General features: G+C 36.9%; 1 protein-coding gene across 3 annotated transcripts in view; it reads right to left on the bottom strand.

Annotated features, from left to right (window-relative positions):
• The window catches only part of KIF3A (kinesin family member 3A), a 49,926-nt gene that overhangs the window by 20,821 nt on the left and 10,757 nt on the right, over nt 1–18,348 (bottom strand). For all 3 annotated transcript variants that reach the window (XM_086704384.1, XM_086704391.1, XM_086704395.1), the window contains exons 3-8: nt 15,336–15,480; nt 15,115–15,199; nt 6,179–6,284; nt 1,447–1,586; nt 851–1,048; nt 370–544 (exon numbers count right to left, since the gene is read on the bottom strand). In XM_086704384.1, the coding sequence (XP_086560510.1) occupies nt 370–544; nt 851–1,048; nt 1,447–1,586; nt 6,179–6,284; nt 15,115–15,199; nt 15,336–15,480 (849 nt within the window). The remainder of the gene's footprint in view (nt 1–369; nt 545–850; nt 1,049–1,446; nt 1,587–6,178; nt 6,285–15,114; nt 15,200–15,335; nt 15,481–18,348) is intronic.

Genomic DNA, 18,348 nt, shown 5'->3' with positions numbered 1-18,348 from the left:
GAACAACAGTGACTGATACTCTAGGTCATTTTCACCTAAATATATATATATGGTAAAACTCACTCTTATATGGAGACAAAAAAATTCATTATTGAATAAGTGGTCAAATGAAATCTATAAAAGGTCATAGGGATTGAGATGGAGGTTTAAATTAAATCAATTTTTAAAAATTACATACACAAATATTACATAATTAAACTTAATATGAAAATGCTAAAGTATGTATCAAGTTACCTTGTAGAAATATTCCTTAAAATATCAAAGTTAGATGCTCAAAGAATTTAAATAAGTGATTTTTATTAGAATACTTAGTGGTTAAACAATATATTTTTAGCCAATATTAACATTAGTATTTTGAGAAAAAGTTACCTTCTTCAAGCTTTTTTTTCAGTTCTTCTATTTCTTTCTGAAACTGACGAAGCAAAGCATCCTTTGGATCTTCATTGATTCTAGCTTTATTTTTAATATTCTTAGCACGGTTAGCATACCGTAATGTACTAATAGTTTCATCATAATTGTAATCTGCTGGCCCAATATTTGCACACTGTTGAATCAGGAATACAAAACATTTTACCCTTGATGCAGTCAAAATTAATACTACCATTACAAATATATCAAAAAGAATTTCTTAAGCATAGATAGTTCCTCTCTGGCCTTCTGGAACAAGAAAGCAACCACCACACAGATTTCTAAACACCATTATATGGGTTAGCACACATGATGTTCTTCCAAAAGAATCATCACAAAGTCAAAAAAAGTGAAATATCAATGGTTTTTAACAAGTCATGGCAATACATAAACAGGAATCTGAAATTTGCCTGATGCTAACTATTCCACAATTAAGTCTTACCATCATGGTTTTTGAATTTCCTCCTAAGGAATCTTGAAGAAGACGAGTCAATTTAGAGTTGCGATAAGGAACATGAGTGCTTTTTCCATCAACCAAGGCAGAAATTACATTACCAAGGGTGGAAAGGGAAAGATTGATTTTTGTGGCTTCCTTCAGGCGCTGTCCAGTAGCTCCAGTTTTTGCTTGTCTTTCTGAACCCTAGCAACAGACATAGAAATAAAGCTCAAATAAAAAATACAGAATATGCCTCTGACAGTTTAAAACAGACTTTGATGCTGAAAAATCTGACAGGATATCTGGAATTTGCTTCAAAATAATACAGGAAGGGAAAAAGTGGCTAAAGGCAAAAATGAATCAGGACTGGCCATGAACTGGTAATCGCTGAAGTTGGGTCATGGGTATATGGGAGATCATTCTACTATTCTAACTACTTTTGTATACATTAGAAATATTCTATGATAAATAAGTTAAACACGTACATAAGTAAACAACTTAAAAACTGTATGTAAATTACACATTTTCACTTGAATTTTTATCCATTAATAAAAGGTAAAAAACAGCAAAGGTTACTCCTTCAGTAGTATCCTGTTACTTACAGCAAGGTCTACAAGATGGAGCTTCCCCATTCTGACATGCATGTTACCATCAACGCCTTTTTCACTGCATTCTATAGTAATTGTAAAGATGGCATGGGAACGGGAACTGTGTTCATTCATATTAGTTGCGCCAACAGAACCTTGAAGAAAGGAAGGAAGTTCTTAGAAAGTGTAACACCAGGGAGCATCTTTAAAAATAATCAAATATCCAGGGGCCCCGGGGTGGCTCAGTCAGTTAAACGTCTGGCTCTGGAATTCAGCGCGGGTCATGATCTCACGGAGCCTGTTTGGGATTCTTTCTTTCTCTCTCTCTCTCTCTCTCTCTCTCCCTCTCTCTCTCTCTCCCTCTCTCTCTCTCTGCCCATCCCCTGTTCTCTCTCTCTCTCTCTCAAAATAAATAAAACATTAAAAAAAAGTAATACCACAATTAAAAATTTTTTTTAATCTTTAAAAATCTGATCCGACACCACTTTATAACATCTGGTAAGTAGTACTACACATACATGTTTCCACAGAGTATTATTTTACCTTCTGTTTTTTTCCACCTAACATTATCTCCTATATTTCCATGCAAAAACAACTTGCAAATCTTACTAAAACTGATTTTGCTATTCCCTGATACTTGGATTGTTTCCCATTTTAGGTCCTCATAAGGAACAACAATACAAGCATCTTTGAGCAGATACCTCTCTTTCTCTTAAGGACTATGTCTATGGGATGTATTTTTCAAACTGGCACTAGTGGATCAAAGGGTTGGAAGAGTTTTACAATTATGTGATTTTCAATCTGGGGTGGGAGAAAACATGTAACATAAAAAACTGGTATTAAATATTTTAGTACCTATTACTTTTCCAACATAAGTACAGCATGGGATTTATGACTGTGATTTTTCTTTATTTCCAGTTATGAAAACAAAGCAATGCAACAGACAAGCTATACTGAATGTTATAATCCCTAAGGAGAAAACTGCTTGCAGCAGTCAGGTTGACTCAATACTCCAACCTACTGAAATATCACATATGGAAATAAAACAAAATTCCACACCTTTAATTTGTGTCAAAATTTTTATTTTGGATGAAGAAAAAAATTAGGGTGCCTGGTTGGTTCAGTCAGTTAAGCGTGCAACTCTTGGTTTCAGCTCAGGTCAGGATCTCACAATTTCGTGACTTCAAGCCCCATGTGGGCTCTCAGCTGGCAGTATGGAGCCTGCTTGGAATTCTCTCCTTCTCTCCCTTTCTCTCTGTGCACTGCCCCCCCCCCCCCAACTCATGCTGTCTTTGTCTCTCTCAAAATAAATTAACAAACTTTAAAAAAAAAAAAAAGAAAAAAATTAAATATTTATGTTTTTCAAGATGGTAAGGAGAACTTATGCTATAAATATGATTGCATGTGTATAAACTCACACATGTAAGAATATTTACTACAATATTACTAATAACAGCGAGAGTGAAAACACAAAAGTCCATGAATAAAATATTGGGTAAATACGTTATGTAGATAAACCCAGCGAAATACTATATAGCTATTTTTAAAAGGTCTACCATGTGTTGATGTGAAATGATTTCTATAACAACACCCTTAAGTGAATAAATACTACTATTATTTGGCTCCTGTAAAAAGGACAAGCACTCTCTGTAAAACTGCACTTGGGCATTCATGGACTGTATCAGGAAGGGTACGTGGGAAATTAATGGAGGTTGCCACTGGGGCGGGAACTAGGTGAGTGACACCCAAGGGTAAAAGAAAGACTTGTTTTTCAATGTTTACTTTTGTGCCTTTTGAATTTTAGAACATGTGTATGGATGATCTATTCAAAAATAAAAATTTTCAAAGAAAATGATAATTAAAAAAAATTTTTTTTTTAATGTTTTATTTTATTTTTGAGAAAGACAGAGCGTGAGCAAGGGACGGCAGAGAAAGAGGAAGACACAGAATTGGAAGCAGGCACCAGACATTGAGCATGTCTCCACAGAGCCCAACGTGGGGCTCAAACCCACAAACCGTGAGATCATGACCTGAGCCGAAGTCGGACGCTTAAAAAACTGAGCCACCCAGGCGCCCCAAAATGATTATTGTTTAACGGCTGAAAAACACTGGTCTAAAGAAATATTAGCAAATTCACAATAGTGCCCGCAATGCAAATATAATTGACTATCTTAAATTTGCATTTTAGTTGCCAAGCACGTCACATATTCATGAAATGAAAGACTTTTTTTTTTTTAATGTTTTTTAACATTTATTTTTGAGAGACAGAGAGACACAAAGCATGAGTGGGGGAGGGACACAGAGAGGGAGAACAGAATCCAAAGCAGGCTCCAGGCTTTAAGCTGTCAGCAAAGAGCCAGACGTGGGGCTCAAACCCACGAACCGTGAGATCATGACCTGAGCTAAAGTCAAACGCTTAACTGACAGAGCCACCCAGGTACCCCTAAAGACTTATTTTCTTAAGTGTAAAATTAACTAGTTCTATACTATGACCTCCTGCACAAAATGGGAACTAATTTTATATTTGTATCAATTTTTCATCTGTTTAGAATAACAGCTTTTACTGTCACATTTCCTTGCTCTGCTACTGTCCTCTGGATAGTTACTTTACTCTATTTCCATATGATAAAATTACTGTTTTTATGTTAGAACTTTTCTATTTGGTATTTGTACTAAATGTCTAATTCTTGGATTCAATCTATTAAGAGTATTTTTCTTTCTTCTATCTTACGTCTTAAAATGTCTTTGGCTTCATTTCTCTTTTTTTATTTCTTCTTATTTCTCTTATTTCTCTCATTAGAATTATAGTTTTCCTTGAATCAATCTCACATACCAAATTAATTCTTTTTTTTCTTTTTTTGTCTTGTTTCTGTTTCTGTTTTTTAAAAGTTTATTTTTGAGAGAGAGAGAGATGGAGAATGTGTGAGCAGGGGAGGGGCAGAAAGAGAGGGAGACAGAGAATCCCAAGTAGGCTCTGCATCATCAGTACAGAGCCCAACGTGGGGCCTGAACTCACAAAATGCAAGATCATGACCGGAGCCAAAATGAAGAGTCAGATGTTTAATCAACTGAGCCACCCAGGTGCCCCAATTCTCAGTTCTTAATGGAAAGTTTTGATCACTACTGTGAATGGACTCTTAAGTCAAAAAAAATTTTTTATAGAATAAGCAATACATGATCGTATTCCTGGTATAAAAAAATTTGAAAATACAGACATCTGAAAACATAAAGTAAAGGCTCCATATATCCCTTTTGCCCAAACTTACTTCCCCTTCCCTAAAGGTAACCACTATTAAATGTTCTTTTGTTTTGTATTTAACATACACACAAGTCTATACACACACACACACACACACACACACACACACACACACACAGCCCAAATACAGAGTTGTTTAATAATTTGGCTTTTTTACATACATAAATGAGATGATGCAGTACATACTATTTTGTGATTTGCTTTCTTTTCATTTAATGATATACCTTGAAAATCTTTCAGGTCTCTACATGTAGATTTACTCTTTCTTTTTATTATAACTTCATTATGTTCCATATTATTTCTGTACCATAATCTGTATAGACAATGTTTGACTGATAGCTATTTAGACTACATCAAACTTTTACTATTACAAATAATGTTGCAATAAGGCATTTTGTTTGTTTATGTCTAAAAATATTTTTCCAGAGGTGCCTGGCTGGCTCATTTGGAAGAGCATACAACTCGATCCCAGGTTTGTCAGTTTGAGCCTCACAATGGGTGTAGAGATTACTTAAATATTAAGAAAATATTTTTCTACATATATATCAATATAGGTAGGTAGGTAGGTAGATACGTGTTAGAATTAGAAACACTGGGTCAAAAGGCATGCACTCTCTATCGCTTCTCGGCCTTTTGGCTAAGAGCAAGTGTAAAAGGCATGCACTCTAAAAAATGTCAACAGATACCATTACACTACACTTCAGAAAGGCTGTAGTGCATTACACTCCCATCACCAGTGCCCGTTTCGTCGGAGCTTCATGAACCTGGATATCCCTTCGTCGAAAACAATGGGTGAAATATCTCCCACTGCTGTTCTAATACACTGCTGTTTCCCACTGCTGTTTCCTGATTAATTGTCCTGTTGAACATACCTTCATACGCTGGTTGCTGTGTATAGTTCTTCTGTGAGTAACATATTCATATATATCTTTTGCTTATTTTCCTGTTATCATGTGGTCTATTACTTGGTTTATAAGAATACAATTGATTTCTAAATTTTTCTTTAATTTCTTTGAGCTTGCTAGATTTACAGTCTAGTCAAAAAAAAAACTCTTAAAAAGACGTTTACTTCCTACGTTCTTAATTTTTTACCTCTGATCTCTAATTGCTGCTGGCAGCACCACTAGTACTAGACCCGAGGCAGCTTGCGTTTAAACAGTGTTGAAGTTTCTTACTCTTTACACAAAACTTCGAATAATTCTTAAAAAGAATTTCATTTAATTTTGGTTTGCTTTTCTCCCCAACAAAAGGGAAGCAGTAAAGAGCTCGGTTAATGATGACTAACAGTCTACACTCAAAGACTATGCCACTTAGTAAGTAGTATACAACCTTGGACAAGTTACTTAAACTCAGATTCAGTTTCCTCAATCATAAAATAGGAATTTAGTACCTTCATAGTCCACTGTGAGGATTTTTAAAAATCATTTTTATAAATAAAAGCCTACTCAACACATAAATGTTCAATCACAATTATGCACTACCACTTACGATTTTTGTGGCCTAGAGTCATAATTCTATCCATATCGTCAGCATTATTTACCACATAAGCTGATAAATCTTTGATATAAACTCCCACATCAGGTCTTTCTTTAACCTAAAAAAAAAGAGAAAGAAGAAAATGACCATAAGAGTTTATACACATATCCGTAATTCTTCCACAGTTAATTATCAAACATCTATTATGTATTGGACACTCTGCTAAACAGTGATGATACAGTGGTGGACAAGACAGTCATAGTCTCTACATTTGTGCAGGTGACAATCCATGGCAAGAACACACAAATGAAAAATAATACACACTATTTAATTTCAATTGGTATATCATGAAGCAAAAAAGTACACGATAGTATGAGAATGCATTATAGCAAGACTAAGACATATAGTTTCCCCAAGATGATGTTTAAGCTAAAACTTGATAAAATATGAGGTAGCCAATTCAGGCTGGGGTAGCAAGAAAAGAGTATGTTATGGGATCCCGAAATGGGAAAAAAACTAAGCACTCAAAAAAGTTAAAAATAAATAAATAAATAAAAAGCCAGATCAGCTGGAAAGAGTAGGAAGCCTGGGACAAACAGGCGGGATACCTGGCTACAGAGGCAGGCAGAGATAAGACGAAGCACAATTATTGGTCTTTATGTTAACAGCAACTTGAAGCCACTGGAGGATTTCAAACAACAGAGTAAAATAATCAGATCTACAACATCTATGTAAAAACATTACCTTTCTACGAGTAACCTTACGAGAACTTTCATCAAATTTCAAGGACATATTTAGGATAGGTTTACCTAAAATACAGTGTTAGAAAGCTGACACTCACTTTGTAAGGCCCTATTAGTGACCTCCACGAGTCAACAAAATATAGGCATACCTCAGAGCTATTGTGGGTTGGGCTGCAAATGACAATGAAGCTGAAATACTGAAATAAACCAAGTTAAATGAATTTTTTGGTTTCTCAGTATATATAAAATTATATTTATACTACACTGTAATCTATTAAGTGTGCAATAACATTATGTCTAAAAACAGTGTATACAAATCTTAAATAAGAAATATTGTATGGGGCGCCTGGGTGGCTCAGTTGGTTGAACATTAGTTAGTCCAACTCTCAGGTGAGGTCATGATCTTGAGGTTCCTGGATTCCAGCCCTGCATCAGGCTCTGCAGTACACAGCCTGCTTGGGATTCTCTCTCTCTCTCTCTCTCTCTCTCTCTCTCTCTCTCTCTCTCAAAATGGATAAACAAAAAAAAATTTTTTAATATCTTATTGCTTAAAATGCTAACCATCATCTAACCTTTCAGCCAGTCATCATCTTTTTGCTGGTAGAGGGTCTTGCCTGACTGATCAGAGTGGTAGTAGCTGAAGGCTAGGGTGGTTGTGGCAATTACCTAAAATAAGACAACAAAGTCTGCTGTAGTGATGGATTCTTCCTTTCAAGAATGATTTCTCCATAGAACATGATGCTGTTTGTTTGATAGCATTCTACCCACAGAACTCCTTTCAAAATTGGAGTTAATCCTCTCAAACCCTGCCACTGCTTTATCTACAAGTTTATGAAATATTCTAAATCCTTTGTCATTTTAACAATCTTCACAGCATCTTCACCAGGAGTAGATTCCATCTCAAGAAACAACTTTCTTTGTTCAATCCATTAAAATCAACTCCTTATCGGGGCGCCTGGGTAGCTCAGTGGGTTAAGTGTCTGACTTCCGCTCAGGTCATGATCTCACAGTTCATGGGTTCGAGCCCCACATCAGGTTCTGTGCTGACAGCTCAGAGCCTGGAGCCAGCTTTGGATTCTGTGTCTCCCTCTCTCTCTGCCCCTCCCCCACTAGCACTCTGTCCCTCTCTCTCTTTCAAAAACAAATAAACATTTTTTAAAAAAGGAATCAACTCCTTATCCATTAAAGGTTTATCATGAGACTGCAGCAAGCCAGTCACAGCTTCAGGCTCCATTTCTAATCCTAGTTCTCCTGGTGTTTCCACCACATCTGCACTGACTTCCTCCACTGAAGTCTGGAAACCCTCACAGTCATCCACGAGGGTTGGAATCAACCCCTTCCAAACACCTGTCAATCCTGATATTTTGATCTCTTCCCATGAATCATGGATGTTCTTAATGGCACCTAGAAAGGTGAATCCTTTCTGGAAGATTTTCAATTTACTTTGCCCAGATCCATCAGAGAAATAACTCTCTAGGCAGCTACAGCCTTAGGAAATGTATTTCTTCAATAACAAGAGTTGATGGACAGGCTGCAGAATGGATGTCGTGTTAGCAGACACGAAAACAACATTCATTTCATTGTACAACTTCATCGGCACCCTTAGGTGATCAGGAGCATTGTCAACGAGCAGTAATATTTTGAAAGAGATCTGTGTTTCTCAGCATGTCTCAACAGTGGACTTAAAATATTCAGTAAACTGGGGCGACTGGGTAGCTCAGTCACTTGAGCGTCCGACTCTACATTTCGGCTCAGGTCATGATCTTAAAGTTTGTGAGATCAAGCCCTGTGTCAGGCTTTGCACAGACAGCACGGAGCCTACTTGGGATTCTCTCTCTCTCTCTCTCTCTCTCTCTCTCTCTCTCTCTCTCTCTCTTTTTCTCTCTCCCCCTGCCCCCATCTGCCCCACTCCCACTCATGCTCTCCCTCTCTCAAAATAAATGGACATTTAAAAAAGATATATTCAGTAAACCATGTTGTTGACAGATGTGCTGTTATCCAGGCCTTGTTGTTCCATTTACAGAGGAAAGATAGAGTATATTTAGCATAATTCTTAAGGGCCCTAGGAGTTTTCAGAGTGTTAAATGAGCACTGGCTTCAACTTAAGAGTCATCAGTTGCATTAGCCCTTAACAGGAGAGTCAGGGTGTCCTTTGAAGCTTTGATGCCAGGCACCAACTTCACCTATCTATGAAAGTCCTAGATGGCATCTTCTTCCAATAGAAAGTTGTCATCTACACTGAAAATCTGTTGTTTACCATAGCCACCTTCATGAATTATCTTACCTAGATCTCCTGGATAACTTGCTACAGCTTCTACATCAGCACCTGCTACTTCAGCTTGCACTGTCATGTTATGGAAACGGCTTCCTTCCTTAAACCTCACAAACCAACTTCTGCTACCTTCAGACTTTTCTTCTACAGCCTCCTCACCTCTCTCAGCCTTCAGAGAATTAAAGAAACTTAGGGCTTTTCCCCGGATTAGGCTTTGGCTTAAGAGAATGTTGTGGCTATTATCTTGTATCCAAACCACTAAAACTTTCTCTACATCAGCAATTAGGCTGTTTGCTTTCTTATCATTTGTGTGTTCACCAGTCTAGCACTTTTAATTTCCTTCAGGAACTTTTCTTTTACAGACAAACTTTGCTGTTTGGTGCAGGAAGCCTGACTTTCCACCTATCTTGGCTTTCGACAGATTTTCCTCACTAAGCTTAATCATTTCTAGCTTTTGATTTAAAGAGATGTGTGACTCTTCCTTTCACCTCAACACTTAAAAGGCTGCTATACAGTTAATTAGCCTAATTTCAAAACTGCTGTGTGTCAGAGAATAGAGGCCACCAGGAGAGGAAGGGAGATGGGGAACAGCCAGCCTGCAGAGTAGTCAGAGCACATGAATTTATTAAGTTTGCTGTTTTATATGGGCGTAGTTCGTGACACACCAAAACAATTCTAATAGTAACATCAAAAATCACTGATCAGAGATTATCATAACAAATATGATACTAATTAAAAACTTTGGAATATTGTAGTAATTACCAAAATGTGACACAGAGACATGAAATGGGCAAATGCTGTTTGAAAAATGGTGCCAATGGATTGCCCGACACAGGGAGAACCACATTATCTGGAAAGCGCAATAAAGCAAAGCATCATAAAACGAAGTACGCCTGTAAAGTGAAATGGGAGGCTGAGGTCTGTGGCTGCCAGTAGGGAGAACCATTCCACAGGCAGTAAGATCCCAAAGACAAAGATGATAAACAAAATTTAAAAAAAAAATCAACCCCATGGGCACCTGGGCGGCTCAGTTGGTTAAACATCCAACTGTTGATATCAGCTAAGGTCATGATCTCACGGTGTGTGAGATGGAGCCCCACATCGGGCTCTGCAATGACAGCACTGAGCCTGCTTGGGATCCTCTCTCTTCTCTGCCCCTCCTCCTCAGGCTCTCTCCCTAATTAAATAAAGTTTAAAAAAAAAATTAAAAAACAACCCCAGAGACAAAAATCACAAGGGCAGACACTCCAAATTCTAGGTGTTGATTCGAGATCTACTTGGCGGTTTGGGAGTTTTTTGGTATTTTTTGTAAAAATTTATCAGATATATTTATACATTAGGAAAAATTACTCTTTACCTTGTCATGAGGTATAAATATACCCTTATTTTATTTAGTAGTAAAGGAGTAATGGTGGTCTCTATAAACCAGGGGTGTCAAGCTGCTCTGAGAGCCCTAGAGAGTCCATGGTGGCCCTGAGGGGGCCACTGTAGGAGTTCAGGGGTTCTCAAGCCCAGAAAAATTCTAAAGAGAGCTTCACTTTCATGTGTTTTGCACACTGTGCTTCCATACGAGGTCTGGTACGATGAATGTATTTAATTGTTTTAAGTCTTTTAAATGTTTGAAAATTACTGGTCTATATCATTTACAGATGATAAATTTTCCTTCTCAGGAAATCTATGGTAAAGAACACTGTGTATATTTCTATTCCAGCAAACTGATATCTCTGAGAAATACAAAAATCATGCAGCTGATGTCATGGCAATGTCAAAACTTTTAAGCATTTACTCTCATTTTCTGCAGTCATGTCATTATAGAGCAGAAACACACTTCTAACTTGCTTTAGTCTGCAAAATCTAAGGTCATTTCCAATCACAATGTGACATTAATTTAAAATTCATTTAGTAAGTGCAGTAGATAAACTGATTAGATATGAAGATGAAGAACTGAAATATGACTCTAAATTTATGAAAGTTTTTATTGGGTAATGATATCAAATAATTTTTGTCATAAAAACAAAGAAATTTAGCTTCTATAACAAATACAGTTTATAACACTCAAACAATCGATCTCAAAGGAGCAGTTACTCCCCAGCCTAGAATATTTTAGAAATTTGTAGATTGAGTTTCTGGTTCATTTGAGAACATGATTGGTATTCATAGGCAGGAGCCATGGATACTAAATATCCTGAAACGAATGGGATGGTCTATCACTGAAGAATTGTCCCATACAATTTTGATGTCCTAGTACATATTCACATGAATGAAAAAAATAATTTATGATTACCTGAGTCTAGACCCAAACTCTATTTTATATATAAAGACAAAGTGCTTTTCCATGGTAATAACAGAGCAATGTACAAAACTGAGGAAAGAACTACTACTTTATTTTGTTCAGAATACCAAGAGGTAGTTACTATTTTAAAAGACCATGCCATTGACAGGAACACCAAGCGAGGTGCTTCTTTGTTTTTGTTTTTTGGAGGGGGAGTCAAAAAAATTTTTTTAAGTTTATTTATTTGAGAGAGAGAGAGAGAGAGAGAGAGAGAGAGAGAGAGAGGGAAAGGGAGAGAGACAGAAAAAGAGAATCCCAAGCAGCCTTCACACTGTCAGCGCAGAGCCCAATGCGGGGCTCAAACCCATGAACTACACAATCAGGACCTGTTTTTTGGGTTTTTTGTTTTTTTTTTTAAAAGAAGGCTTCTCACCCAGTGGGAGCCCAATGCAGGGCCTGACAAAGGGCCTGAACTCACAACCCTGAAATCAAGATGTGAGCTGAGATTAAGAGTTGGACACTCAACTGAATGAGCCACCCAGGCCCCCCCAGTCAAGGTGTTCAGATCACGGATACAACATACTTATAACAGTCTGCATTTGTAGCTGTTGCGTTCGTGATGTTTACATATGCCTGACTATTTCATTATGTCACTGAGTACGGTCATATCTAAGCATTTATATAATGAAATACTACCATTTTATATTTTCAGTACTTTTATTCTCATTTATATTACAGTTGGGCATTCATCAGCAGATGAATGGATAAAGAAGATGTGGAATTCTGGATTACACCACCATTCACCTACGTGACTGTGATTGAGTCAGGAAACCTCTCTAGGTTTCGGTTTTCACATCAACAAAACTGAACTGCTAGGAAGATTAAATGAAATAAAGTGTGTACTACTACCACAGTTTATTGCATTGAATGCCTACTACCACACTGTAAGAACTTAATAGTAGCCACTGTTACTCTACATGTATTCTACGCCATTCTACGACAGTACCTATTGTTGTTCCATATTCAACTACCATATACACCTTACTCTTTAATCATTTTACTAACAATGAAATTCCAATCAAAATTCCAATATTAATATTTTAAAGGCTAATCTTTTTTATGTCTGTCTCATATCTTAAAATATTAAAATGTTAGGCAATATTTACCAATTATTTACCACCTGACCCAGCAGTCGAGCTTCAGGAATTTATCCTCAGATATGCCTGAAGATGTATGAATTCATATATGTACAACACTATTTACTACAGAATTGTTTATAACAGATCAGCAACAACCCAAGTGTTCATCAAGAGAGGGCTGGCTGAATACATGATGCCCCCCAAAAACAGTATGCAGCTTTTAAAAAGGACAAAAGAAAAAAAAGAAGAATGAGGAGGCTTTTCTGTACTGATATGCAAAGATTGTCACAATCCATTGGTTCAGTGAAAAATACAAAATGCAATGAGGGATAAAAATAGGATTTTCAATAAAAAACAGTGAATAGGAATCAGCTAAACTTATCAGTTAACAACCTTATGTACCTATTCACAAATTTTGTGATTCTCTAACATTTATGCATGTAATTTCGTATTTCCCTTTTCGGGAATTCATCATGACAACAGTCTTTCATGACAATCTATTATTCCAATGTGTAAAAACTAGAATTTCTTAATCAGAAATTATAGTTTTTCCTTTAGGTAAAAGAAACATTGAAAACTACTATTTTTTATTATATCTATAATTAATACCATTATTTTTGACACTTAAAAAATTTAATTTTTCCCCCTCCCCTCTTTTTTTTCTTTTTCCTTTTTTTAAGTCACATTAGTGACCTTTTTTTTTTTTTTAGGTTTTTTTTTTTTTAGATTATTTATTTTGAGAGAGGCAGAGAGAGACAGACAGAGAGGGTGAGCGAGGGAGGGGCAGAGAGAGAGGGAGACAGAGAATCTCAAACAGTCTCCATGTTCTCAGCACATAGCCGGACAGAGGGCTTGATCTCACAAACTGTGAGATCATGACCTGAGCTGAAATCAAGAGTCAGACATTCAAATCAACTGAGCCACCCAAGTGCCCCTTCTTTTTCTTCTTTTTTGACACATTAAAAATTTCTGACTTAGAATAAATTGTAAAGTACTCTTGGCATCCATACCAGAAAATGGAACCTTACATTCACATAAAAATCTGTGTGAAGGGGCACCTGGGTGGCTCAGTCAGTTAAGCATCCAACTCTTGGTTTAGGCTCAGGTCATGATCTCACAGTATGTGGATTTGAACCCCACATCAGGCTCCAGGCTGACAACGTGGAGCCTCCTTAGGATTCTCTCTCCCTTTCTCTGCTCCTCCCCTGCTCACACACACACTCTCTGTTCTCAAAATAAATAACCTTAAAAAAAATCTGTGTACAAATGTTCATAGATGCTTTATTCATAACAGCCAGAAACTATAAACTGCCTTGATGTCCTTCAACAGGTGAATAGTTAAACTTTACATATATACACCATATATTACTACTTACCAGGTGAATGGTTAAACTTTACATATATACACCATACATTACTACTCACCATAAAAAGTAATAAACTATCAATACATGCAACAACTTGGATAAACCTCAGAGGAGTTATGCCAGGTGAAGAAGGCCGATCACAAAAGTTATATATTGTAAGGCTCTATTTATATAACATTTTTGAAACGACAAAATTTTAGAATTGGAAAGAAGATTAGGGACTGTCATGGGTTAGGGAAGGGGACAGAGGAACATAGTCAGGAGAGAGGTGGATGTGGTCATAAAAGGGCAACATGAGGCATCTTTGTGATACAACTGCTTAGTACCTTGACGTGGTAGTGGACAGATCACATGAACAAGTGACAAAATAGTACAAAGTACAAATGAGTACAAGAAAAACTGGGCACTTAAGTAAAATCTATAGACTGTAGCAATGTCAATATCATGGTTGTGATACAGTACTAAAGCTCTGTATGTATAAAATATGACTACTGGGGAAAACTGTGTAAAAAGAACTTCTATGTAAAGGGTAATCTCTCCATATTCCTTCTTAACAGCTGCACATAACTCTACACTTACCTGAAGAAGAATTTTAATTAAAAAAAAAGTGCAGATCAATATACATATAGAGCTACTTACAGAGCAGAAGTAAAATTCTATCTGTTTGTATTTACATAAAGGAACACTGAAGGAATACTGACAGTGGTTATCTTAGGGTGGGGAGAAAATGGAGTAGCAACAACTTTTCAATGCATAAATTTTCACAATATTTAAAATTTTGAATCGGGACCATATAAACAGGTAAAAAAAAATAAGTAAACTATTTTTTTTTTTAATTTTTTTTTTTCAACGTTTATTTTATTTTTGGGACAGAGAGAGACAGAGCATGAATGGGGGAGGGGCAGAGAGAGAGGGAGACACAGAATCGGAAACAGGCTCCAGGCTCCGAGCCATCAGCCCAGAGCCCGATGCGGGGCTCGAACTCACAGACCGCGAGATCGTGACCTGGCTGAAGTCGGACGCTCAACCGACTGCGCCACCCAGGCGCCCCAAAAAAAATAAGTAAACTATTAAAAGTACCTTTTGTACAAAAGGAACTTTAATTAGTTAACATTCTACTGCTTTGGAAAGCACTTCAATTCCAGTTATCCTTACCTCTAACCTCTGTGTCTGATCCTTGCCCAAAAGGTCACGAACTTCTTCATTATATATTTCCAAGTAAGACACTCGAACCAAAAATCTGTAAATAAAACATCATTTAAAAAAACAGAGAAATACTTACAGGAACAGTTTTAATATGTATTGAGAAGATATGTGCCTATATGCCTTTCTTGTGTTTGTACTTCTCAATAGAAAATAAAAGAATTCTCTTTTACCTTGTATCTCCCTCTGCTTTTGCAATATGACCAAATATGTGAGCAAATGAATTTGGAATGATTCCTCTAAGTTCAGGAACAGCTCGAACGCCTTCCATGGTAAAAGTTTTGCCTGTTCCAGTTTGTCCATATGCAAAAATAGTCCCTGAAAATGATGAAGAGATTCAATCACTTTTAGAGTCCAATGCTACAGGATAACAGCTCTTAAAAATAATTCCTTTGACATTGTGATGCAATTTCTTCCTTGGATTTAAAACTTACTCAAGTACAAATTTCACTTCTATTATCAACAATTACAACATGTACTCTGTGCCAGGTAAGCCAAGCACTGTTAAAGCCCTAAAATCAATGATATATTCCTAATTATTAATAAAAAGTATCCCAAACCGTAAATGTAAAGTCTTACACCATGGCTAAGCATAAGAAATTCATTATAATGTGTATGCTAATTCCTTAGTGTAAACATTACGTTGGAGAAGGTAGTACAATTGCAGGAGCAAAAGACGACAAGTTCTAGAATGGAAAGACCTCAGTGTGACCTATCTGCCAGTGGTGAGCCATATGACCTGACACAAGAATCTACCCAGAGACTGTCTCCTCAGTGGTAAAACAAGGATAAGAGTAAGTACCCGACATTAATAGTAAGAACCAAATGAAACAATTTAATCCAAGCGACCATCATGATGCCTGGTAGAGTAAAAGTAAATGGTATTTTCTTTCTTCTTTATTCTAAAATAAATTCATTACTTAAAAAATATGTATTTTTGAAGTAAAAGCTGTAAGGAATAGGGGAGTCAAAAAAGGTGACAATACAATCATTACAGGTAATTACAGATAGAATTTAAACTTTCTTTTTTTTTTTTTTTTTTTTTTTTTTCAGAGTTTATTTATTTTTGGGACAGAGGGAGACAGAGCATGAACGGGGGAGGGGCAGAGAGAGAGGGAGACACAGAATCGGAAACAGGCTCCAGGCTCTGAGCCATCAGCCCAGAGCCCGACGCGGGGCTCGAACTCATAGAATTTAAACTTTCTAAACACCTAAATTCATTCATTCAACAACTACTCACCACACACCTGAGTATGGTATTGTGCTAGGCAGCAGGGGACACAGTGACAAACAAGACAAACATAGTCCTTAATCTTACAGTGTGTGTAATCTTGGAAAGGAGGTATTGGTCAAATATTTATAGGAGGATGAGTCCTGGGACTGAGAAACAGAATTCTAGATGACAGTAAAGGGACATAGTGTAGGCAGGAGAACTGATGCAAGAGGAAATGCGGGGGTGGGGGGGGATCAGGAAAGGCATTCCAGAAAAGCTAAAATTTAAGATGCAATCTGAAATATGAGTAAGAGATAGTAACAGAGTGGACAGCAAGAGGCAAGAGAGAAAAAAGAGAGGTTTTGAGGAAATGAAATGAGATCAGAATGAAGGAAACAGAGATGGAAAATGAAGATGGATATAGACAGAGCTAAAGACACCAGCAGGAGCCTAATCACACAGGGCCACGAAGACCATACTAAGGTTTTAAGAAGGTATCATAAAAGCAAAGCAAAGCCAAAGAATGATTCTGCAGTTAGGAGTGAATCAGAATCGCTACAGCTATACTGTATACATAGAATTGGAAGAAAGCAAAGGGAGATTTGTGAAGAAACCAGTCAAAGAGCTGGAGCTGACAACAGAAGGGAGTGAGAAAGGTGGAAGGATTTCAGAGACATGTAACAGAATCAACAGCACCTGGGAAATAACTAGCCAGGGGAGGAATCCAGGACAACTTTCAAATTTCCAGCTTGAACAAAGGGATGTATGGCTATGCTGTATACTGCTATATACTGAGATGGTGAACACCACTAGAAAAAATGACAGTTTGAAAAGAAAGACCATGAATTCAGTGCAGGGCACACTGAGCTTTAAGTGCCCATGCCACAACCAAATAAATGCATGCATCAAGCAGGCAGGTGGAGGGATGAAATGTATTTGCTCAGTGAAGTCCTACGAGTGCATGTGATTTCCACGGAAGACAGCTCAGTTTAAGAACACAGCACAGGAAGTGACAGCCCAAATGACAAAGGCTTTTCAACTATCACTCTATGCAGTTAACCTCTTAAGTCATCATCATTTCTAGACTTTCTGTGACAATAAGCACAATAATTAATCACAACAGAAGCCATTTTTTACACATGGGAATAAAAAAGTCTTAATTTTTTTCTAACTCACTGAATATTTCAAACTCTGCCATAAAAAATGCATTATTGCATTCAATGCAATAAAGAGCTAAAAATATTATGAACTCACAGACTGCACTTTATAACTGACACAACAGCTATCATTTACAGATCATCTGCTATGAGCTAGGCATGTACTTTACATGCATCCTTACTGAATTTTCACCCCAATCCTAAAAGCTGGGCACTATTTCTATATCCATGCTTTAGTTGAGGAATCGAAGGCTTACAGAGGTTGGATTACTTGTTCAATGTCATAGTAAGTGGTAGAAAGAAGGTCTGCACACAGTCCATTTGGGTCCAGAGCTCATACTTTTAAAAAGTATGTAATGGCCAGAAATTTTTTGAATTCAAAATTAATTCCTAATGCAACTTCTATGAATGCATTAAATACATGAAGATTACTAATTTAAAAAGGTTATTAATCTCTAATTTTAGAGCTGAGAAAGAAGGATCAGGAATGCCTGAAAACAAAAGAATCTCATCTCATTTTCAGAGAGGAAATTCCAAATTCCTAGTTTTTTACGTCCAGTTTAACAAATCTCATGCCAGAATTTCCTTCATATGAACTTCTCTTAAAACTCTACTTTTTAAAAACTAAAAACGACCTGAAATCTTACCACATCTCCCTATTTCCTAACTACCTCTTTAAAATGGTGGAAGGCCTACAAAAAATCTGCACGTGGATTTTTATTTCAGTGCATAATTCTAACTGCCAAAACTTGGATGCAACCAAGACGTCCCTCAGTAGGTAGGTGAATAAATAAACTGTGGTACAGCCAAATAATA

Source organism: Puma concolor, chromosome A1, assembly GCF_028749965.1.
Source record: "Puma concolor isolate L17-30 chromosome A1, mPumCon1.1.hap2, whole genome shotgun sequence".
NCBI lineage: Eukaryota > Metazoa > Chordata > Mammalia > Carnivora > Felidae > Puma > Puma concolor.
Note: the sequence above shows the minus strand (reverse complement) of the source record. Positions and strands in the feature narration are given on the sequence as shown.